The following is a 24,635-nucleotide window of genomic DNA, read 5'->3' on the forward strand; positions in this document are numbered from 1 at the left end:
CAAAGAGAGAGTGTGAGATTGTGATTGCATTTCTATTATGCTCCATCGACAATTACGAAGGTATTGTAAATGGAATGTTTTAATTGCATAATCTTCATTTTTAATTAATTTTGAATACAATATCTTTAATTTCGTAAATTAAAATAAATCGTTTCAGGTAAATTTAAAAACATCATAAGTTGTATATAAAAATGAAACAATTAAATAAAATTCCTTGATAGAATAATTACATTACGTAAGCATTCTTCTTCTTATGAATATGAATTAGGTATACATATCAGTAGCAATACTTTATTCTTATTCTCTTTAAAATTGAAAACAATAATAATAATATATCTACGTCGAATATAAATCTCTCACAGTTGAAACATGCACTATTCGGATGTTTCCATCATGCAAAATCTCGAGACATTTAACAATAAGTAAAAATCAATGAAACAAGAACACCAAGCTAACTATAAACGTCATACTGCGTTTTCATTTAAAACTTCGGATGATTCCTACGCTTAGGATAAATGTAGAAGTAAAAAAAGAACGAGCAATGTCTGAAATTGCATAACTTATATAATTCCCTCCGGCTTAATGTTTCTTATAGCTTCTAACAGCCAGGATCTTCATCGAAGCTGCCAATCTAAAACGCGACCGACGACAGACACGCCGTGATTGGATGCCTCGGCGTAGCCTCGCGGCTCGCGTTCTCCGATTAGGTGAAAAATCCGCATCGCGCGCGGATAATGCGACGCAGATTCTTATCGATCACATCATTTAGAGGCAAGTGCAAGTGGCGTCCCGCGATAAAAATACCCAGTAATGGTATCAAGAAGAAAAGGTCACTCTGAAACCTGGGCGCCCTTTTCTCCGCACGTGTCAAACGAACCGCTGTTCGCAAACACCATCGCCTTTAATTCTCGAAAACGCGCCCCGTGAAATCCACCCGCACCCCCGAGTCGATCCGAGAGGTCACCGAGGAAGAGGAGGAGGAGGAGGAGGAGGACGAGGGGAAGGCAGGCTGGCGAAGGGAAATCCTCGTCGAAGGCTCGCCGCGGCCTTCCACTTCGTCTTCTCTTCATCATTATCATCATCCACTCCTCGTCCTCGACGTCTCACCCCGACGGCTCTTCCGTCGCAGCCGTGTGCGCGATGGGGACTTACGAAATCGCGCGTTCGTTCGATTCGTGCCGCTCGCTCGCGCGGAGAGCATCGGCGTTTTCCGCGACGCGCAAAGGTCATCGCAAGCGAGCGCGAGCGAGCTCGGGAAAGAAGACGCGAGTCACCGGCGCGTACTCTTACGAGGGGAGGTCAGCTGAGGTAACCCGGCTTGGCTCTTCCCTCTCGCCTCTCACCTTCGCTTCGTTTAATGTTGCAAACGATGCTCGCTTGTCTTCGTTAATACTCCGCGTCGCGTTGCGCCGAGATAATCACATGGGATCTGGAGAATAAGATTTCTGAATTTGAGGCCGATACCAATAAATTTCGTCTCAAACTAGGGTACTCTTACTGGGAGAGGCGCTATTCGCAAATTTCATTCGGAAAGTTTAATTTTATATATTCCTTTTTAGCTTCTTATTGATTCAATAGCATCTGATATAGTTGAGGTGTACTACTTAATTAGATTTTTTAAATCTTTTTTAGTGTAATTCTTTCAAATAATTTTATTTATTTATTTATTTTATAACGCTATATTTTTAATAATTTCTTTTGATCTTGTATATGTATTATATCTGATTAATTTATATAATCTTTGTAATTTTTTTAGGCCAGATTGCGTATGAATCCGCTGTTGAATTTAAATATTCCGATTGATTGAGGATGTACAATTATTGAAATAGGGTTGTTTACCCTATTATATGCTACGATATTATCGATGATGGACGATCGAACGGATGCAAGAAGATCCACCCGCTAATGTCTGTATTCGCGGCGACTCACGATGAAGATTCAGTGTGTTCTTTCGCTGCTTGATAGTTACTTCGATTACATTGCCGTAGGGCAAATAAATTACATTCTCGTAAATCACCGAGGTTGTAATTTCATTCTCCATGTCGAAGAAATTCAGTATAAAAGCTGTACATTACGTTAATTCCATACATCTCTTTCACAAAATATCAAAGTAATTACTTATGATTCTTTCTATGTTTCTGCAGCATGTGTGGCCTCTTCTAATTTGAAAAAAAAATTCCGATCACGTTTTCGTTTACTCATATGTGCTTAACGGATTTAATTTATCTTTAATACTTTAGTACAGGACTGTCATACTTAATTTTACGTTCATTATATCTTTATTTGTGTTACTTGTACGTCAAACATTGAGATAATTTTTTTTAATAGTCTTAAAATATCCGGACTTAGATATGCGTGACAATTAATGGCTTAGAATCGTGGCATGCATTGTTGTTTAGAGGCCATCTGCCTCTTCTGTTATTTCGTTAAATCGAGAATGCAACTCAATCAGTCGGCGCGGCCAAAACAAAGTCTCCCGAACCTGGCGCGAGCGTGATTTCATCGAAAGGTTAACGAAGACCGATAGAGAGCCGCGAAACGTTCGACAATCCACGAGCGAGGCGCGAACACGAGGCATCCACCACCAGGTAACGTCCCGAGGAGCGCGTTGTTCGTGATCGTTTTCTCTCCTCGTCGTCCGCCGCACCGCCTCGGCATAGAATAATAATAATAAAAAAAAAGAGAGAATCGGCCGGCGCGATGCGATATCGCGATGCAATCATCTCGCCGGATGAATCTGCATTATTCAACGAACGGCGTTGAAAAGGCGCGCGAGAGGAGCTCGTGGAAACGAGTCCCGTGTTCTGCGCGTTCTACAAGTACAGATACAACGGGTCCGGGGGTCGGACCCCATCATCGACGGGGCCTTGTCTGGGGCTACATCCCGGGGCCGTTTGCAACCCCCCGCTGATCTCGCGAGAGCGGCTTTTTCGTTACCGATTATTATTGGCGCCGATATATTCCCGATACGGAACAGCGCGTCTAGGATAGGCCTCGTCGTACATATGTACGAGAGCGCGTGGGAACATTGCCTTCCTTTTCCGCATGTGTTCGATAGGTTGGACGCTTTTCTACGAGCATTCTCACACGTCGGAATTAACGGGCGAAAATTAGCTTACGTTGGGATGATTTAACCAGGATATATCGGCCGATCGTATTTTAACGACTTCCCGGATGCGCTCGGCGCGAAAAGAAGCCTTGGATTAAGAAATCTAATCTCAATATCGAGATGGATGAATTATAGAAAATCATTTGCTTGTGAGAATGTTTAAAATTGGATTATTGCCTATAATAAAATCTAAAATTATTTAAAATATGAGAAGAATCCATTTAATTGGATTTTAATTCTTTATGACGTCGTAATAAAATCTGTAAAATTGTAAAAGATAAAAAACCTCATTATTAATATAGATTTTTCGATAGTAATAAAATGTAATGTGGGTGAATGATTCCATATGATTTTGTAGGAATATAATATCTAGAGATAAAATCAATAATCATTGACTGACCTGACAAATGTGGCATTTTTCAAAAAATAAATAAGGATTTTTACATTCAATATCAAAGAATTAATAATTAATTTTCTGATATATTATATTATATTATCGCGATAATTATTATCCTTAATCATGCACAATCAAATATTAATATTATATTAATCATTAACCGATCTGATAAATGTGGCATTTTTCAAAAAATAAATAAAGATTTTTACATTCGATATCAAAGAATTAATAATTAATTTTCTCATATATCATATTATCGCAATAATTATTATCCTTAATCATGCACAATCAAATATTAATATTATATTAATACAATCGATTTATTAATATCATAATTATTTTCCGCGTATATATATATATATATATATATATATATATATATATATATATATATATATAAATATTAAATGTTATATGTAATATGTACTCGCTTATATATTTGTTGTATTCAATATTATTTTGTTAAAAAAAGTTTATATATATCTATAACAAGTCATACCATATAATACACAATATTATTTAATATTTCCCACGTTTTATAAGAATATGATTTCTTTTTATTCACGCTAAGTTAGAGATTAAGCGAGCCAGCATGAATAATCATAAATAAATGTTAACAAACAAGAGGCCGTTAATCATCAATTTTTTATTATTTTAGTAAAATAGTTTCCTGTATAAAAAAATTTCATGTAAAATATTGTTTTATAAAATTATTAATTAATTAAAGTTTCCTCACATTAATATTGATATTTGCTCGTGATTGCTCGTTCGATTTCTCTAGAGTCGACTTAAGAAATTCGATAAAAAGCACTCGATAAAAACACATATATTTCAATCTGTTCTACAGAAAAGAGGCAGCACTACAAAGGCTTTCACCTCGTGACTCTGGAGTGTACAGAGTATGATATGCATTCTATCCCGCATAATAGAAGAGATCCAACGAACGGCGACGAGAGCGAGTTTCAACTTCTCTCGTTAGCATGCATATTCCTCACGAAATATCCGCGATCCACGCGCGGTCGGATCGAATAATGCATCGCGCCGCGAACCGCGGAGATCGAAACAATCGTTCGCGAGCAGAAACGAACGCGGTAGATTTCCGTGGCGATTCTCACGTTTCTCGAACGCTTGCTCGAAGCCGAGACCACAGGTGTGAGAATCGGACGAAGGCACGCTATGCAGAGGTTGCTGAAAAGCTACACGTATCAACTTCACTCTTATGATCTTTTGAACCAACTTCTCTTTATCAAAGATCTCTATCAAATTCGTTTAGTATTCATCGCTTATATATTTGTTGTATTCAATATTATTTTATTGAACAAAATTTATGTATATCTAATAATCATACATTATATGATACACAATATTATTTAATATTTTTCATGTGTTATAAGAATAAAATTTCTTTTTATTCACGCTAATTTAAAGATTAAGCATGAACAATCATAAATAAATGCTAGCAAACAAGAGGCCGTTAATCATTAATTTTTTATTATTTTAGTAAAAGTTTTCTATATAAGAAATTTTATGTAAAATATTTTTTTATAAAATTGTTGATTAATTAAAGTTTCTTCACATTAATATTAAATTTGTACTTTAATTGTCAATATTAAATATTTTTATGATTACACACGCAAAAACATTATGTTTAGACAAAATATTAAATATGTTACATATATTACATAAATATTAAATATATTAAATATTACATGTATTACATAAATATTAAATATATTAAATATATTACATGTATCAACGTTAAAGAAAAATTTGTTATCTATTTGCGTTAATAAAAAAAAATTAGTTATTTTTAATCGTTTATAAATAAAAAAAGATTCTTTTTCAAACTTATCTGTGAAGTGCTTTTATATTTATTTTATTTTCTTTTATCCTTGACACAGTCTCAAAGTTTGCATAATCAACGTGAAACGAATTCTCAACTAATTAAATTACAAGTAGTTAATTTATTGCTTCTTATTAAAAATGCAAAAAAAGTTATTCGAAATCAATCGCATTCGCGAATTTATAGTATCTCAAAAGTTTCGCTACAAAGTTATTCTCAAGAGAGGACATAAATTTAAATGTTTAAATATAATAGCTATATACATATATGTATAAATATCTACATACATATATGTGTTTATTTCAAACAGGAATCCCGTATTAATATTTTAATCATTACTGGCTTTTAATTTACAGCATAATGCATTTATGCATAAATATATATGTGTGTAAATATATATATATATATATATATATATATATATATATATATATATATATATAATATACATGTATATATTATAATACATAGATATACAAATCATCTCGATCCCGACAACATATATGTAGCTTTTCAGCACCTTGTAGAGAGATGTAGACGAGACGCGTGTAGAACTAGCGATACTGGTGCAACAACTTTCTATAATGGTGGTGGGGCCCCCCAAAAAAGAGCAAGAATATCGGAGTATCGGTGCCCGACGAGAGACCGCGAGCTACCTGCCCTAGGTTTCGTTAAGAATACCCGCGAAATTGCGTAATCGGTGGCATAACAATGTCGACCGGTCCGGTCCGAGGAATTGATTTCGTAGAGAATTCGCTCCCCTTGAAACGTATAGTTATGTTACTTACCTTTGTACGTCCGTAAACCTGTCCGCACATCCCCGCCGATTTTTCCGAACGAGAATTCGCAATTTGCATGGTGCAACTCATCATATTATTGTAAATAAATAAGCGCGAATAAATAGCGCGAATTTTGCTCTTCGGCTTTTCCGCGCCAAACGTGGTGACGTTCGCGTTACGCCGTTCGAGATATCGAATTTCTACGAGAATTGAAGTATCAAGTGTCCTGCGCGAATTTAATTAACCGCGGTTTTCAAAATTACGCGTGAGATAAAATTTGATAACTCTTCGATTGCCGGTGACTTAAGCCGATTTTATCAAAACGATTTCATTGATTTTATCTTGATTGAGTTTGTCTTTCTAATATCTCTATTGAGCCTTACTAATCCTTTGTTTTCTTTTAGTTTTAAATTTAAAAGACGAAAGATATCATTAAAACTGAAATTTAAATTAGTCAAAATTTCAGTAAAAATTATTTCTAAAAAAAACTATACTATATATTAATTAAATATTATATCTATAATATATATATTAATTAAATATTATATAATTATTTTTTAACGTCGTTATAATTCGTGAACATACTGTCAAAATTTATTTTTAAATAAAAATAAACCCATAAAAATAAATGAATTAATTTAATTTTTTTTAAATTAAAGAGAATAACAAAAAATGGAGATTAATTGCGAGATCGTAATATCTTAGAATGTATTTTCGCTGTAAATGACTGAAACTCATATACTGATATCAGGGGAAATATTGCGAGGATAATGGTGAATGGGGAATAGTTCAGTGAAGAAGAAAAACAAATATTAAAACACTCACTTGCTGTTATAACACACTTTATCAAAATCTAGCAATGCACGCCGTTTGAAACAGTTCCAGTCTTTTTATTTCTCCTTCCGTTTCTTCTTCTCGATTCGAAGGTACCACGAGGAATCACGCGTGAGAATAGTTCGCGTGCCACGCACGTGTTTAAGCTAGGTAGAGGCACGTCGTCTTCGTCGTCGTCGTGAGGAACGTTAACGGCTACCTGCCCGATTCTTACTGCGGCGAACCACTTTGATAATTACAGCGATGCGAACGGTGTGTATTTTCAGGGGATCCACATCAGGTAGGCGAGTTAGGAGGACGACAGGGAAGAGGAGACGAGAGGAAAAGAGGCTCCTGTCGGAGGATACCGTTCTGCAAATGCCAGTCCGCCCTCTCGCGCACGCACAGCTGATTATCGATTAATATAGTTGTTGATTCCACGCTTGCGAGGAGCTTCATTGAATTATCCTTCCGATTGAACGGACAAATCGCGTGGGTAGCTGCTTTCTGTCTCTATCTCTGTCACTACTCCCTCTCCCTCTCTGTCTATCGTAAGGTATGCTTATTTTACGAGCACGAACATCGATGATGTTACCTTCGGCGCGCACTTCCTCCTTTATATAATAGAGTTACGAGGCGAGATTGCGAAAGGAGGTTCGAGTCCGTCATCGAGATCGCGCGACGATTCGAGTTCACACGAGATGAAGTCAAGGAAGAATAGATGAAGATCCCTCAATTTTCCAAAAAGGACACAAATTGTGTGAGTTTCTCCAGTTGCTCCTCCGTTAAACAGATCTTGTCCGATTGACTGTACTGTTCCTCGTCGATTTGCTTGCACGGTTGCACTATGGTACCGTCGACGCTCCAACCCCTGTCAATAGCGGCTTGTCGTGCCTCATCCAACGACATCCCGCTCATCGTCGCCATAGTCGTCAGGTTCAACGAGGAGTACGCCTTTGATATCAGCCTCATCACTCGTTCTCGAACGTTGTCTGCAAAAATCGGAGGTGAATCGGGAATTCCGTTAGCGCAACAAGAAATCTTCTTGTTTAACACAGAGCAAGAAATTTGAATAAAGAACACCAATGGCTGTGCAGATGCCGCTCGACTAATCGATTATCGATTGGCGTTGTAAGTGATAATTATGTATAGACGGTGGGTTTAATAACAATTGATTGTCGTTAATTATAATAAAGTACATATTTAGTCTTTACCTCTACAGATGTAGGGCGCTAAATAAAGAAAAAAAACAACATAAAACGTAAAGAGATAAAGAGATCAAATTTATTAAAATATCAAATATATATTTTTTAATGCATATACTTACTAAATAATAACTGCAATAAGAGATTTAAGATTTTAATTATTTAGAAGATAATGATTTCTGATTAATACGAATTTTGCATTATTATTATTATTATTGTAATGGATAATCTCTGTGGATGAATAATCATGATGATTGTATTTTTTTCAGGTTTCTGTCGTGACATTATATATTAAAAATACATTATAAATTCTAACAGTGGCATACAGGAAAGAAATAATTTAATTCCAGGTATCTTGTCATCTAATTCTAATTATTATTTTATTATGGAATTTCGTTACTTTATTAATCTTATTATTTTAAAATATATTTAACTTACCTTTTAGAGCTGTCATAATATCTTTGACATCTTCGCTCCATTCCACATTGAGGGCCACATGCACTGCGGGCCAATTGCGTTGCCACATGCGTTGTCCTACAATCCATATCCGTCTGAGGTCTTCATGGGCGGCTTTTATATCCGAGGGGATTCGTTGCCAGAGGAACTTTGCGTTGCATCTGTCATTGTCGTTTCATTCAAATAAACAAAATCACAGGTCGATCGATAAACAGACTCGATACACTCTCTCATGCGTGATGTATGACGTACAAAAATAAAATAGATCGTAAATAGCCGATTTTAGCAGATCGCTGCAGGCGACTTTGCGAAATATTTTATGTGACACGCTCATGTTATTGACGCAAAATACTTCTCTACGTGGTACAAATTTTAACGCCAGGAGAAACAAGGCGACTTTAGACCGATAGACCATAAAGGATTATAAAAAGCACAATGCAAAGGAGGACAACAAATGGTGTCATCACAGATAGATTTAATGGATCTTAAAACCCATACAACAATAAATGAAAAAATATTCTTATTATCTTGTTGGCAGATATAGATGTGAATAAAACATGAATACTCATTTTATAAAATGTACCCCAAGAAAGTAAGGTGCGAATAAGAAGCAAAAGCTTCTAAAAGTATGTCAAAAAATAAAAGACATAATATAAAGAAATATTATAGCAATAATTTTGTGCAATCAAATACTTAGTGATAATGGTAAAGTTGATGCAATGAATGATTCAATCACCTGACAACTTAAGACAACATATAAATTTAAAAACATGCTTAATCATTATTTCAACTGTTTTTCATGGTATTGTATCTGATTAAATTATAACTCACATATTCAATATTGCGATACAAAGGAACTTTACATAATATTAAAATATACATTGAATATATCATCACACTTATGCTAATTCAAGCACATAAATTAAAAGCAAATCCTATTTAACTGTTATTAATAAAGCAGTAATAGAAAAAATTGTTAAGATAAGTAAAAGATACAATATCCCTCATGAGAAACTAATTGAATGTGTGTGCTTTTCTACTCACAGATCATTCTGATGGAGATAGACAGCCAGCAATCGCATGTAAGCTTGTGCAGTTAGAACACCAGTCGTGGGCTGAAACGAGCGATTAATTGAAATTACTTTCCACGTTCGTCTCCTCAATTATAAAACAATATCTCACCCAAAACATGCTTCATCGCCGAATGCAAGTACGCAAGAAGATTGAACACAAATAGACGATATAACCTGTAAAAGCGCCTTTTCGCACAGTTTTGAAACTCACCTCCAATTCGCTGATTTCTAGCTCGTTCATCAATCTGTTGAGCTCAGCCGTACAATTGGGCACCATGACGGCAGTTTTGTCTATTATTTCAACGATAATTAACGACACGAGATCTCAAAAATACGCCGACCACGAGAAAAATCAACCGCGAGTGCAACGCGAGATGGACAGAGCGAAATCAGCTGATGTCGCGCGATGTCGCGTTCGGTAGCATCGATATTACAGATTACAGCTTATCTCAGGAAGATTCGAAATCTTGTTATCGACAATATTTATCCGCAAATATCCTCTTTATCGATACGCTTATTTAAATGGGAGCCCAGAGTGCGAACATTCCTCACTCGCGTTTTCCTCTCTGTGCTTACGTCAATTTTTATGCATTTCGTGACATGTTTGTTCCCTCTAGTCTCGTCTCTTTTCCATCCGTTCTCACATCGCTGTGGTAATATACATAGTAGAGAAGTGTAGCATCCTGTTTCGGAGGCATTATAGTAATAGATGCCAAGATAAAACGGCAATATATTTTATTCGCCCTGGCGAGATGCGAGTCGCGAGATGTAACTAATGTAAATATCTTAGAAGTGCTAAGAGTACCGGAATAAAATGACAATGACATGGAAGCGGATTAATGAGCAGTTAGGAGTAGGTGAGAAATACGGTTTGTGCGTAAGATTAATAACCCTCTGCGCTGCGAAATATTCCAACATCCTGGGAGGTGCCCCCGAGAGTTCAGATAAAATATTCGTTACATCGCGTCTGACATTCGTGGGCACTTCACCCTTTGCTACCTCTGTCGTGTATACTGAATCTTTGATGTATTTTATGACATGTGACATTTCGTATATAATTATAAATATTCGTGTATTCAATATTTATGATACATTACGTTAATCAACTAATATAAATGGATGTATTGTTTCATTACATACATACCGTAGTCATGTTGAATTTAGAACTGATTGAAAATCATTTTATTGTCATAAATATGGGGGAATAATATTATTTTATATATTAATATTAATGCTATTATGTAAATATTTTATTACACATATATTGGTCTATGTTGATTATTTATAAAGAAAGAATATTCATGCATTGTACATTTTTGTTTTTATATATACGTTTTTTATATGCATATAAAATATATTTGTACATTTTAAAAATATTTTTAAATTATTACATAAAATTGAGCAGATAATTAGTCAAAATTTATTAATGGACATTAATACGAAATTAAAAAAACAATTATAATTCCAAAATTAATATAAATTGAAGATATAATTTTTTATCTAGATAGAGAATATACAAAAATATTATGCAGTCTCGAAGAAATATTACAATACCAAAATGAGATATATTTTAATTTCACTTTAGCCATCCATAGTTTTGCGCATTCAAACCCGTACACAATACGTCTAATAGTCGGAGAGGTTGTACAGATAACTGAGGAGTGTGGAGATTGGTACTATGGCCGCAGCAAGTTTAAAGGCACATGTGGAATTTTTCCAAAGTCCTATATACATATCTTACAGAAATCAACGTATACGGATAACTTAGTACATGAAATCACTAATGTTTTAAGAGAATGGGGGCATCATTGGAAATATTTATATATGGTATGTATATGTTTTTTATTATATATATATATAACTTAAATTTATCTCTCTAAACATGTATAAATATAACTTTATATAATTTTTTGTTCATATATAGACACACTCCGAGCACTTCAGGACAATGCAGCAACAAATTTTGGATGCAATAGGATACAGAAGCAAGATTTTGAGTGGTACTTTAACAGTAGACGAATTGAAAGATATGAAAAGATTAGCAACGGCAAGGATAGATACTGGAAATCAACTGTTGGGTTTGGACATGGTGGTTCGAGACGAGCATGGAAACGTTTTAAATCCCGAAGAAACGAGCACTATCCAATTATATTATCATCATGAGACTGCTGCAGAAAGGATAAGGAAGGCGTCCAATGACACCAAAAAAAAGTCCCATAAGCCACAAGTACCTGTATATTCACATATCTTCTTTGTCAGTGTGAGAAATTTTGTGTGTAAAATGGCAGAGGATGTAGAGCTACTATTGACTTTATACGATGGTAGGGAGATGAAAGCTATCACGGAGAATTACGTGGTATCATGGAGCAAAGAGGGACTTGCAAGAGACATCGATCAGTTGCACAATCTTAGAGTATTGTTCACGGATCTTGGTTCCAGAGATTTGACAAGGGACAAAGTTTATTTAGCCTGTTATGTAATTAGAGTGGGCGGTATGGAAGCCAAAGAACCGGACCACCGACGCTCGAGCGTTGCACAAAATAATCAGAACAAATCCAAAAGTACGGAAAATATGAGAAGACCATTCGGTGTAGCCGCGATGGATATCACTTTATTTATTACTGGCAAACTCGAGGGAGATGTTGAACAACATCATTTTATACCTTTTATACAGTAAGTACATATTTAAGGTATCTTGGTTTTATGGCACCTAATATTGTGAAATTTATGATTAAACTCTCAAAGAAAAGTATTAATTAATTAATAATACTTGAAAGAGAGTTAAGGCAGAATCGTTTTGTTGGTTTCTTTATTCTTTGCTTCAGATGTTGTGAGAAAGATAGTCTTGATGGAATATTACGTAGAATTATTGCACAGAAAGAAGCAAATATCCAGAAACATATCAATGGCAATATTACCAATATCACAGGTGGACAAGGATTATGGACGAGTTTAAAATTGTTAAGAGGCGATCCAAAGCAAGTGAGTTGTGAAATAAAATAATTTTTCTATACAATTGTAAATTTTTTCTAAACGATTGTATTGTGCTTTATATAAACAAAAATTATATCTCTAATTTTGAGCATTTGTATAGGTACGTGACGAAAATCCACATCTAGTCCTCGGTAATGTTGCAATTGCACGTAAAATGGGATTTCCGGAAGTTATTTTGCCGGGTGACGTACGCAACGACCTATATTTGACTTTAATTAGTGGCGAATTTAGTAAAGGTTCAAAATCTACAGATAAAAATGTGGAAGTAACGGTTAGTATAAGAATTTAAATAGAAGATAAAAATTGATAAAAATATTCCTACAAAAATAGATTAAATGTATATGATTTTTAACAGGTTAAAGTATGTAATGAACATGGTATAGCAATTCCTGGAGTCATGACATTAGGTGGCGGCGCGTCTCTTATTGATGAGTATCGTAGTGTTATTTATTATCATGAAGACAAGCCTAGATGGTGCGAAACATTCAAGATTGCCATACCTATAGAAGAATTCAAGCAGGCTCATTTAAAGTTTACATTCAAGCATCGCAGTTCTAACGAAGCGAAAGATAAATCTGAGAAACCATTTGCTTTAAGTTATGTTCGATTAATGCAACGTAATGGTACAACTCTGCAAGACATACAACATGAATTGTTGGTTTACAAATTAGAGCAAAAAAAGTATGAGGAAAGTGATATATCTTACTTTAAATTGCCATCAACACGCGGAGAATTGGTACGTCTATTTGTTTATTAAAGAGATAAAGGAAATTTCATATATTTTTAAATATTTCAACTTTTTTTATCTTCTCTTTTTTGTGTGTGATTTAGGCTGAATTAAACATAGAGAAGAAGCCAAGTTTAGGATCATTAACATTAAGCAGCAAAGATAGTTTTTTGATAGCAACCAATATTTGCTCAACTAAATTAACCCAGAATGTAGATTTATTAGGTTTACTTAATTGGGCATCACACAATACTGGCTTAAAAGAATCTTTAGCTGCTTTAATGAAGGTTGATGGGGAGGAAATAGTGAAGTTTCTGCAGGTAAAATAAAATATTCGAGGGAAATTACATGTATAGTAAAATTATATTTGTATGAGAATAATTTTATTGAGCAGCATCATTTTTTACAGGATGTTTTGGATGCTTTATTTAACATTTTAATGAGTAATTCGGACAGTGATGTCTATGATGATATGGTCTTTGAGTGCCTTTTATATATTATTGGGCTTGTGTCCGATAGAAAGTATCAGCACTTTCAACCAGTATTAGATTTATACATTTCTGAAAGTTTCTCTGCAACTCTTGCATATAAAAAATTAATTGCAGTATTGCGCAAGCGTATAGATAACGTCGGCAACAACGATGGTCAAGAACGTGATTTATTGCTTAAAACAATGAAAAGTCTGCAATACTGCATGAGGTTTATTGTTGAATCTCGTCTTTTATTTACTGAGTATATTTCATTTATTATTACACACATATATATTTATTCTTTAAAAGAGAAGTATATACATGATTTTTAATAAATATTGTAATTTTCTTTCAAAGATTAAATCAAGATGAAGAAGAATTCTCACAAACATTAACAGATCTATTACAATCCATTGTTAATCTCATGAGTTATGAAACTGATGGGACTTTGTTGGTTCAAGGAGCTTGTCTCAAGTATCTGCCTACAACAATACCTCATTTATTAAGGGTCTACAGCGGCAAGCAATTGAGTACAATTCTAACAGATTTACTTGTGACTCTACCAACAGGTAGATTAACTAAGCAGAAAATGATGACAGTCAATGATATTGTTCATAGTCCACTTTTTTTAAATGTGGAGTGTAGAGCGATTTTATTGCCAAGAATTACTATACTTGTGAGAGACTTATTGGAAGCCAAAGAGGAGGTAAGATGTCATAAAATGTGCTGTTTCCTAATGCTATAATTTCCTATAATCTACAATTTAAGCAAATGGAATGTATACATTACACTTATCTATATTTCACAAGAAATAATATAAATTCATCATTTATATAATCTCGCGACACTTTTCACAGAATTCTAACTATATACATTTGCATATAACTAAATCTGATTAAACTTATAAATTTTTACTTGCATTTAATATCGTGTCGTATATGATAAATATCATTCGTGCTTTCCGTACAGCCTGCGATCCTTTCGCCACGCATCTTTCTACATGAATCTTATCAAACTCCTTTTTTTACAGAGGATGTCTTTTCATTTTTTATTTTTTAAATCATAGCTTGTTTGTTATAAATTTTATTACTAAACTTTTAATCAATTTTCCACATTATTATTTGTATTAATATTATTTGTATATTATTTTTTATAAAAGAAATAAGAAAGAAATTTTTTTAAAAAAGAAATAATATTATTTAGCAATAATTTTTCAGAATATGTATAATAATAAATGAAAATTGTTGTTATTTGAAAATATAATTGAAAGAGACATCCTTTTTACTTACTCTTTCAGTAGAGCATGTAAGAGTAAATATATTCATTGTATTGAATTAATAAAATTCCGAATGTCGCATGTGTTTGTCCAGTGATATGTTATTGCGTAATGTTTATTCTGCATTTTATATAATAAGCATTTACATATAAAATTATTTAATTTGTGTGATATCTTCTTCGATTTATTACTTTGTTTTTCTTTTGTTACAATATAAATTTTGAAATGTTTTATGATTTATGTAGTTCATTAACTTATAGTATGAAAATATCTCAAACACTCGTGACTGTGAAAAAAAAAATTATAATCATTAAATGAAAATTTTCTTTTTCTTTTCTCTATATTGTACATACTTTTATCTATTATTAGTATATCACACTAAATTTTCTATTATTAGTATACTTCTTAGTGAGAAACTGCATCTTTACTGCATGCAGTTCTAAATTCACATTGGTGTCGGGAATTTTCAGAAATGTATATGTCTTTAGAAAATGGTATTTTTTTTCAACTAACAAGGGTTATTTCATTTTTTTGTATACGGTTTGGTTTTGGTTAATGGCGTTTAAAGGGGCTATCGAGTACGCCTGGAAAGAGCGTGGCGAAGGTAGCCAGGCTGCTCGGCGAAAATCGGCATCGGCTCAACCAACATCGCGGCTATTCTGAAGAGGTAATTTTTGATAAATGCAGGAAATTCTCTACGCAATCTACGGAAATCTTCTACGCAAATAAATAACGTTTTTCATGGCGTTACATGGTATATTTTAAGATAATTTGTTTTACACAGAACTTTGCATTTATGCCTGTGTGTTGTATTATATTTTATAATTTAGGATCGATGATTCGCGTTATGCGAATTATTTTTGTGTGTGAATGTATAGATTGCAGAGAGTGTATATCATATTATAATTCACTAATTTAGACATGTGGATTTATATATTTTTCTACTAATTTTTATATTTTATAGAAATAGATACATTCAAGCAATCTTACTAAATACTTGCTAAATCTGTCTTTATGTTCCTATAGGTGGAATTATGTGTCAAGATATTGTCTGACATTCTGGAACTGACTTTTAGAAAAGATATAGGTAGTACAGTTTCAGATGTTAAGGAGATAATGTTAACTGCATTACGCACTATTATACAAACTGTTATATCAATGGATAGGGAAAATCCTTTAGTTGGAAATTTAGTTTCAGTCATGTTAGCGATATTCAGGTATTTTTAAGATCTTAAAATAATTGTAAAAAAATTATTGAAGAATAAGAAGAGATCTCTATGCTTATTTCTGTCATCTTTTTCAGACAAATGACACAACATCATTATGAAGTGTACATCAATCATTTTGGAACAAGAATTGATTTACTCGATTTTCTTATGGAGATATTATTAGTTTTCAAAGATTTAGTTTCTAGAAATGTGTTTGCGGGAGACTGGTGTGAAATGATTATGCTTCAAAATAGTGTTATTCTAAAATCATTACGATATTTCTCAGGCACAATTAGAGATTATTTTTTTACCGAATTTGAGCATCAAGCATGGTCAAATTTCTTTCATTGTGCTATTGCATTTTTAACTCAACCTGCCCTACAGTTGGAAACATTCACACCAGCAAAACGAAATCGTATTATTGCGCGTTATAACGACATGCGTAGGTACGTTTCTTATAAAATCTAATAATTATACAACCGTTTCAAATCACTATCATAGAAAATTATAAACTTAAATAGAAATGCGATTTAAATAAATATATGAATCTTAGTTGCATAACACATTTTATGTATAAAATATTTTTATTAAGTATGGTAAATTGATAAAATGAAAATAATAATATCACATTTTCTTTGTGTGATACATTACAGAGAAACTGCATTTGAAATCCGATCAATGTGGTTCAATTTGGGACAACACAAAATACTATTTGTGCCTGCTTTAGTCGGCGCAATCCTTGAAATGGCATTAATACCTGAAACTGAATTAAGAAAAGCTACAATACCTATCTTCTTCGATATGATGCAATGTGAATATTACAGTTCACGAATAGTGGAAGGATACGGCGATACCAAACGTGATCCTGCTCATATCAAAGCTAATTTTATAGAATATGAAAATGAGATGATTGCAAAACTGGATATCTTGGTACAGTTTTTACATCATTTCATATATTGAAATTAAAAGTGGTCGCAACTTAAATTTACTTCATTAATTATATCAATGAAAGATTATACTTTAACAAAGTATTTTCTTTATAGGTAGAAGGAGGTAGAGGTGACGAACAATTTCGTGCACTTTGGACTCATGTTATGGGTTCTTTGTGCGAAAAACATTCCACAATGCGAGAGCAAGGCTTACGTTTCGTAGACACTATCGCAAAACTCATGGAACGCTTATTGCAATATCGAGATATTATTCACGCAGAATCTCAAGAACATCGTATGCTTTGCACTGTAAATTTATTGGAATTTTATTCTGAGATTAATAGGAAAGAAATGTATATTAGGTAAATACAAAAAAATGTACTATATTTTAATAATTAAATTTAAGTGTTTTAATCGTCTACTTCAAGATTGATTAAATTCTATATAATAAACCTAATTTTTTATGTTAATGTAATTTTATTTAATATAATGTAAATAAATAAATAAATATTAAAATATATTAAATTTTTTTTTCATTACAGGTACGTGAACAAACTATGTGAATTACATTTAGAATGCGATAATTATACAGAAGCAGCTTATTCTCTGAAGCTTCATAGTCAATTATTAGCATGGAGTGACCAACCTTTACCACCTTTGCTGATATCGCACAGGTATCATCATATTTAGAATTAAATAACGAAATATTTTTATACATTAAACTTATGTTAATAAAATAAATATTAAAATAATATATTATTTTTTTCCTAGATATCCAATATGCCAAACACATCGTGAACTGAAAGAAGCATTGTATAATGATATTATCGATTATTTTGACAAAGGAAGAATGTGGGAATGTGCTCTTACTGTTTGTAAGGAATTAATATCACAATATGAAGAAGAAACATTCGATTATTTGCAACTATCTGTATTATTAAGACGTATGGCAAAGTTCTATGATTGCATAGTGAAACAATTAAGACCTGAACCAGAATATTTTCGAGTTGCATATTATGGCAGAGGACATCCCGTTTTCCTTCAAAATAAGGTAATAATATACTTTGACACGTTTAACAAATAAAATATATTTTTGATCGTATTTTATATTCGCTTTTAATCAAATAATTCATTTATAATAGGTATTTGTTTATCGAGGAAAAGAATACGAACGGCTTAGTGATTTTTGTTCAAGAACGTTGAACCAATTACCAAATGCAGAGCAAATGAACAAATTATCTCCACCCACTATAGAAATGTTGGAATCTAATCACCAATATGTACAAATTAATAAGGTAGAGCCATTGATGGATGAAAAGAGGCATCGTCTGAGTGGTAAACCAGTTACTGCAGAAGCAGTTTTAAGGTATTCAATATTATATTAAAGTAACTAAACACAACATATGCGACATTTTACTATTATATTTTTGTAGATATTATTATTTTTACGTTTTATCATCTATATATTTTAGGTATCATCGTGTGAATGACGTACAACGCTTTAGATTTTCAAGACCTGCACCGAGAAAAGAAATCATTGCGATAGCTAATGATAAGGAAAAAGAAATAAATGCTGGCATTAATAGCAGCAATGAATTTGCTTCGTTATGGTTAGAAAGAACAGTGCTTGTGACAAGCTATCCGTTGCCGGGAATTCTTCGGTGGTTTCCTGTGACGTCTAGCGAGACATATTTAGTCAGTCCATTGAGAAATGCGATTGAAACTATGGAAGCTACAAATATAGCACTACGTGATCTCATTATTGCTCATAGGTTTGTTTAATATCTTTTTATAATTAAAATAAATATAACAAAATATAGGATGTAATTAGATTACTCTTATTTATCATTACTTTATGAATTTTTGCAATAATTTTTTTCACTACTTATTGCAGGAGCGATCCCAGTCTTCCATTAAATCCCTTAAGCATGAAATTGAATGGTATATTAGATCCAGCTGTTATGGGTGGTATTGATAACTATGAAAAGGCTTTTCTCAATGCAGAATACAAGGAAAACCATCTAGAAGAGAGTTCGGATCTTCTCAAATTAGAAGGACTTATTGCAGAGCAAATTCCCTTACTCAGTATAGGACTCCAGTTGCACAAAGCACGAGCGCCTACCGAATTGACACCGTTTCATCAACGTTTAGAACAATGTTTCGTGTCGCTACGCAATCAAGTAGAAGTTAAATATGGAAAGAGGGTAATCTAATTATTCAAGTCAATAGTTATACATGCAGGTTTTCGAAATCTATAATTTTTTTTATTTTATGTAATATATAGACATGCGATTTGCAAATTGAAAGCCTAACACAGACCGTAACTATGCGAAGACCACCAACTTCAAGAGGGGATAATCACTGCCTGTCTGAGTCAAATATGAATAATTCAGAGTAAGTCATTCTGTTAATGTTCGCAAAAGCAGCATTTTTTATTAAGGAGTTATAAACGCATGTTTATTATTTTACTAACGAGTTTATCGTGACTAATATGGAAATAATTACTACATAGCATGTTATTGCTATATCATAATCATCATTATTGGAATAAAGCGATATTTCGTATTACTAATCTATTTATAAAAAGTTACATTTTAAATCTAATTATTTTAAATATTAACTTTATTTGTGTTAAATTATATAACAAATAAATATCTGATGATACATGGATATTTCTAAGCAATATTTGTTATAAGTAAAATCAGTATGTGTGAATAGGTGTGTGTGTGTATGTTCGTCACAAGATGTCCAAATGCAAGCATGATTGATCCTGTATCAGTTTTAAAATAGTTATATTGTGCAATTATCCCATTCAGCTGTATAATTCACTCCAGGGTATCACTTACAAGATCCCAAGTTGCAACGTTCAAGTCTCTTGCATCGTTCAATTTTAACAACAGCACACCCCCCAGTGGTGTTCAAACCATCAATTTGTCAAGGTAAAATCATATCAGTGTTTAACTTAGCTTCAGCACTAACTCAAGAATTGAATCATTTCTCTATAGATGAGTTAATATAAATACTAATCATTTCTATACAAAAGCATCAGATATTTGGATCTCTTATGATAGAGGAAATATTAAAAATTCAAAACATAAAAAAATAGATGCGCGAATTTATTTAATATTTATCATAATCACAATTTATATGTCTAAAGAGAGTAAAATCCCGTTTTAGAGCACATGATAGAATAGTATGCAATATGATTTCAGGAATATCGCTGTTGGACCCGATAAGCTCTCGCATAATACCATATTATCCTTTCTTCGTACTTAATATTCCTGTTATATATCTTTGTTTTTTATTTCCAGTTCACTTGTTTTCCAGTTATTTTATTTTTTTAGACAATATAGGTAATATGAATTAATATATATTTTCCCTTATATATATATATGTGCATTAATTTGTGTAATTTATGTTACTTTTTATACATTTGCGTTTCAAGAATGAGTAACATATCCATAAACATTAAAATTAACCAGAAATATTTAAACCATTTATAAATAATATTTTAAAAATAATAGATTTGAAATACAGATTACAATTTTGCATTACTTTATCTGCAGAATGCAAAAGATATAACGAGACAATAAACAAACTGTTCTTAATGCTACATAGTTATACTTCTCTTTATGTCATAAAAATTATATATTACATGAAACAAGATAATCTTAAACGCATATGAAAAACGTATTGATTTTTTTAAATTAACATTTTTACACATCTTCTATTTCTATTTATTCCGCTTCTCATCTGCATGTTTCTGTTTTGCATTTCTCATAATATCGTCATATCCTTGGAATATATATCTCCTTCAACTGGCAATCTGTACTAAACTTCCTAAGTCTACAATAACTACGATAGGTAATTAAAAATATGCATTTGTTATAGATTGTTGCAAGGCTCGAGTGATATTGTGATTATTACATTTATTACATTTCTCTTATCAGATATCTGATATCTTAAGTGATTAAAATATAAGCATACACACAGCTTGCAAAATATTCTTCTGATAATTATAAACTAATTTATTCAATCATGAAATTTAATCATTTATGTATTTAATCATTTATCTCAATTATAATCTCATCTATTTTATTTCTGTTTATTTTATTTCTATTTATAATTATGACTTACACTTCTTTCAATCGTTAGTCTATATACGATTTACTTTTATCTGTCTATTTCTGATTTTACTTTTTGATAATCGCGTCGCCTTTAATTGCAAATATTTTTAATTTATAGGAACAACTCCATGCGTTCGCATATTCTGTCAACGGCCTCTTTGCAAAAGGGAAATCCAAGTCCGGGAACATATAAGAAGAAGGATGCGAAGCGTAGAAGTTCGCGAAAGAGCGATTCCGCCACAGTGACGAAAAGCGATCAACCGACCAGTCAATGGTACACCACGACCGAAATATCTCACAGTTCAACATGTTCCATTACGTCATTGATATCTAATTTACATTCGACACCTGTATTTGAACTACGTCAAGAGGTAACAAGTTTGACTTCATACGAGCATTGTCTTTTTATTTCTTGTAATTTTAAAGTAGAGGTATACGCGCCTGTTTACACAGCTTACACCAAAACGACCTCTGAGATCAGAAGCGGAGAAAGAACGTAGAATGAGTAATCGCTGGTCTGGACAGTCTCAACACTATCTAAGGAACATTAGTAACGAATTGGAACCAAGCAATTTGGGAAAAGGAAATAGGGATAGCGTTGGCACGACCGACAGTACAGCATCCGAGGATGATCCGCCGCCGCCTCTGCCGATTAAAATGCGCGAGGCCGATTATTGTAATCTTCCAGAGGAACTTTCCTCTAATCAGTGTCTAGCTAGTAGTCTTTTGAATAATCTGAACAAATCTCCAGGGCAGTGGAAGAACAAGTTACCGACACCTACTGATGATGATCTAGATAGTCATTCTAATAAACCGCCGACGCCTCCACCGAAACCGAAAAGACCGATTAATAATTTGCATAAGATTGTTGTCCTCGCTTCTAATGATGACAAAGATGTCGAAGATTCGTCGACTGCGTAATGTAATGTCAAATCCTGCAGATTGTCTTGCCGAGAGTTGTGCATAACAAGTGTCCATCCATGCTTTATAATACGTATTTCTTGTTATTTCCGTTTATTTCTGTATCGTTGATCTTTAGAAGAGTTACCAATCTCTTAGAGTTTTAGTATATTACTTTGTGCCTTTCTTTCGAGATTTAGGATAAGCGAGTTTAATATATGCTATTATCATATGAACTTTTTAATAGTAGAAAAGGTGTTACACCATTCGTATATATACTCAGGATGAACAATATTACTGACAAAAAGATTCAAAAGTTAATGTGACTTCTCATAAAATAGCATTTATAATTTTGCAGTGCATGACAAAAACTATAATGACAAATCGTAAACTAACATATATATATTTGCCTTATTTTTATTTTAATATCCAGTAATAATATACAGAACTTTATTAACTCGCGCTTTATTCAAGAAATTCAATGTTTTTATAACATTATCAACGGTGAAAGAGAATTTATGCTTACAAAGATAAAAATTGCTTTGATAAAAGTTTGCTTTTAACGAACGATTGTTCATTATATGAGCATATTTTTTCAAACATTTGAATATTATTTGATTACATTTCACATGCTTGCTGTAGTATCCATTATAAGGCATAATATAATAATGTTCATTTTTTCGACCTAAAACTTTATTATCATATAGCTTTGGACATATATATTTGTGACAAATACATATTTTTATAGATTTTGATATGAAACATATACACACATATATAACTTTAATTGTAATGAGAATTTTGGGAACCTTTTACATTTTATACTGGCAATTTTTGAATTTATACTAATGATATAATATACAAAATTAATGCATTAAAATATAGTAAAAATGATTAACTTTTTGCACATCTGTTTGATAATATTCTAACTTATTTTACAAATCCGATTTTTATGAAATAATTATGAGTAGTTATATAGTTTATAATCGCAACATAATTATTATTTACCAAATCATTGTGATCTAGTGGTAAAAAAAAATTATATGAGTTACTGTATTTATATAAGTCATTCATACTTGTTAACAACGAGACTATAGTCTTATGTGTTAACTTATTTTTAATACAAGAAGACATTGTTTATATAAATATATTTCGTAAGAATAAGTATATATGCAGCAACTGCATAGTGTTGCATGTTTGTTTCATAATCCAAATAAATTATTTACTTGTAATGTCAATTACATGATCGAGTATAATTAATACTATATGACAAGCTGCTTCCTAATTGTGAGCACAAAATCAGAATAAAAATTTAAATGGATTATGAAAATTATAATCTATAATTTTATATATATATATATATATATATAAAGAGATTTAATAATCAATCAGGGTGTCGATTTGCATTGCCTTTTAATTATAGCAAATTCTACAAACTTATAACACTAGAAGAGGCCATTTATAACGTTTATACAAGCTATTTATTACGTTTTTTTATCATCATCACTTGAGTCTCATACCAAAGAGATTAGTGCTTTATTTATTAAGAGCTTTAGAAAATTATGTGATGCTGAAGAAAAGAATATAATATCCTGTAATATATTGATATTTGCATTTAGTGGATAAAAAAAAATGTGTTAAAAGATAAGTGAATAAATCATTCATTACTTATGATAATTAATGTAGCAAAGATCTGTATTCAAAGTTATTGTTCTTATATTATTGTTTATTTGCTATGAAGTAAAATTCTAAAAAATAAATATACATATATTTGAGCACAGCATTTATGAATACAGTTCTTAGCTTTGTCGCTAACTTTGTTATATAATAGAAAAAAATGACAATATATTGAGCATAAAAATTAAGGAATTTAATGTAGTGCCATTTGTTTTTCGATATATATACATATTATATTAAATATTTTTTACTTTTAGGGACCAATGTATACATCACACATCTTGTTATTTAATTTGAAATAATTTCTCTGGTTTTTTACTCTTGCATATAATATATTGCATCATTTTCACACACATACAAAATAATATTTATTTAATATATAACTATATTCACACACATCGACAAGATCTTAATTATAAACAAGTGCCACTCACATTAGCAAATCCTATACACACTATATGGTACATTTCTCTCATATAAGAAAAGCTAAGTAATAAATATATATATATATATATATATATATATATATATATATATATATATATATATATATATACACATACTACATAACAAACCAATTTTATAAAACATGAAATAATTTCACTTGATTTAAGAATCCTTATTTTTTAATATAAGCTACATATATAGTTAC

The 24,635-nt window shown here is 32.1% G+C and overlaps 2 protein-coding genes and 1 long non-coding RNA gene across 10 annotated transcripts in view; 1 reads left to right on the forward strand and 2 right to left on the reverse strand.

Moving 5' to 3' along the window:
* LOC145970912 (uncharacterized) overlaps positions 1-6,286 on the reverse strand; it is a 32,842-nt gene extending 26,556 nt beyond the window's left edge. Inside the window, exon 1 of the long non-coding RNA XR_014438669.1 lies at positions 6,138-6,286. This is a non-coding gene — a long non-coding RNA (uncharacterized LOC145970912). The remainder of the gene's footprint in view (positions 1-6,137) is intronic.
* A 667-nt stretch (positions 6,287-6,953) lies between these two features.
* Positions 6,954-10,071, reverse strand: Csn8 (COP9 signalosome subunit 8). The gene is made up of 4 exons (XM_083098754.1): positions 9,887-10,071; positions 9,647-9,717; positions 8,585-8,763; positions 6,954-7,933 (listed from the first exon to the last, which is right to left on the reverse strand). Exons 1-4 carry the CDS (start codon positions 9,950-9,952, stop codon positions 7,674-7,676), a joined length of 576 nt encoding a protein of 191 aa, XP_082954880.1. The 5' UTR covers positions 9,953-10,071; the 3' UTR covers positions 6,954-7,673.
* Positions 10,072-10,263: 192 nt separating this feature from the next.
* Mbc (dedicator of cytokinesis protein myoblast city) lies at positions 10,264-24,521 on the forward strand. Of its 8 annotated transcripts, XM_083098747.1 has the most exons (24): positions 10,266-10,532; positions 11,261-11,502; positions 11,600-12,348; positions 12,501-12,657; positions 12,770-12,940; positions 13,025-13,405; positions 13,501-13,716; positions 13,806-14,128; positions 14,224-14,572; positions 15,711-15,809; positions 16,169-16,359; positions 16,446-16,796; positions 17,004-17,280; positions 17,394-17,641; positions 17,822-17,953; positions 18,051-18,330; positions 18,422-18,645; positions 18,752-19,051; positions 19,174-19,483; positions 19,564-19,673; positions 20,096-20,218; positions 21,525-21,777; positions 21,860-22,082; positions 22,158-24,521. In XM_083098747.1, the coding sequence occupies exons 1-24, from the start codon at positions 10,490-10,492 to the stop codon at positions 22,325-22,327; spliced, it is 5,922 nt and encodes a 1,973-aa protein (XP_082954873.1). In that variant the 5' UTR covers positions 10,266-10,489; the 3' UTR covers positions 22,328-24,521. The 8 variants fall into 8 exon arrangements, with proteins under 8 accessions (XP_082954876.1, XP_082954877.1, XP_082954873.1 ...); XM_083098744.1 differs by having other exon boundaries at positions 10,267-10,532; positions 21,860-24,521; XM_083098746.1 differs by having other exon boundaries at positions 10,267-10,532; positions 20,114-20,218; positions 21,860-24,521.
* Positions 24,522-24,635: the final 114 nt, after the last annotated feature.

Source organism: Camponotus vicinus, unplaced genomic scaffold (assembly GCF_025532165.1).
Source record: "Camponotus vicinus isolate PSW18456_S1 unplaced genomic scaffold, iyCamVici1.0 SCAF_4, whole genome shotgun sequence".
NCBI lineage: Eukaryota > Metazoa > Arthropoda > Insecta > Hymenoptera > Formicidae > Camponotus > Camponotus vicinus.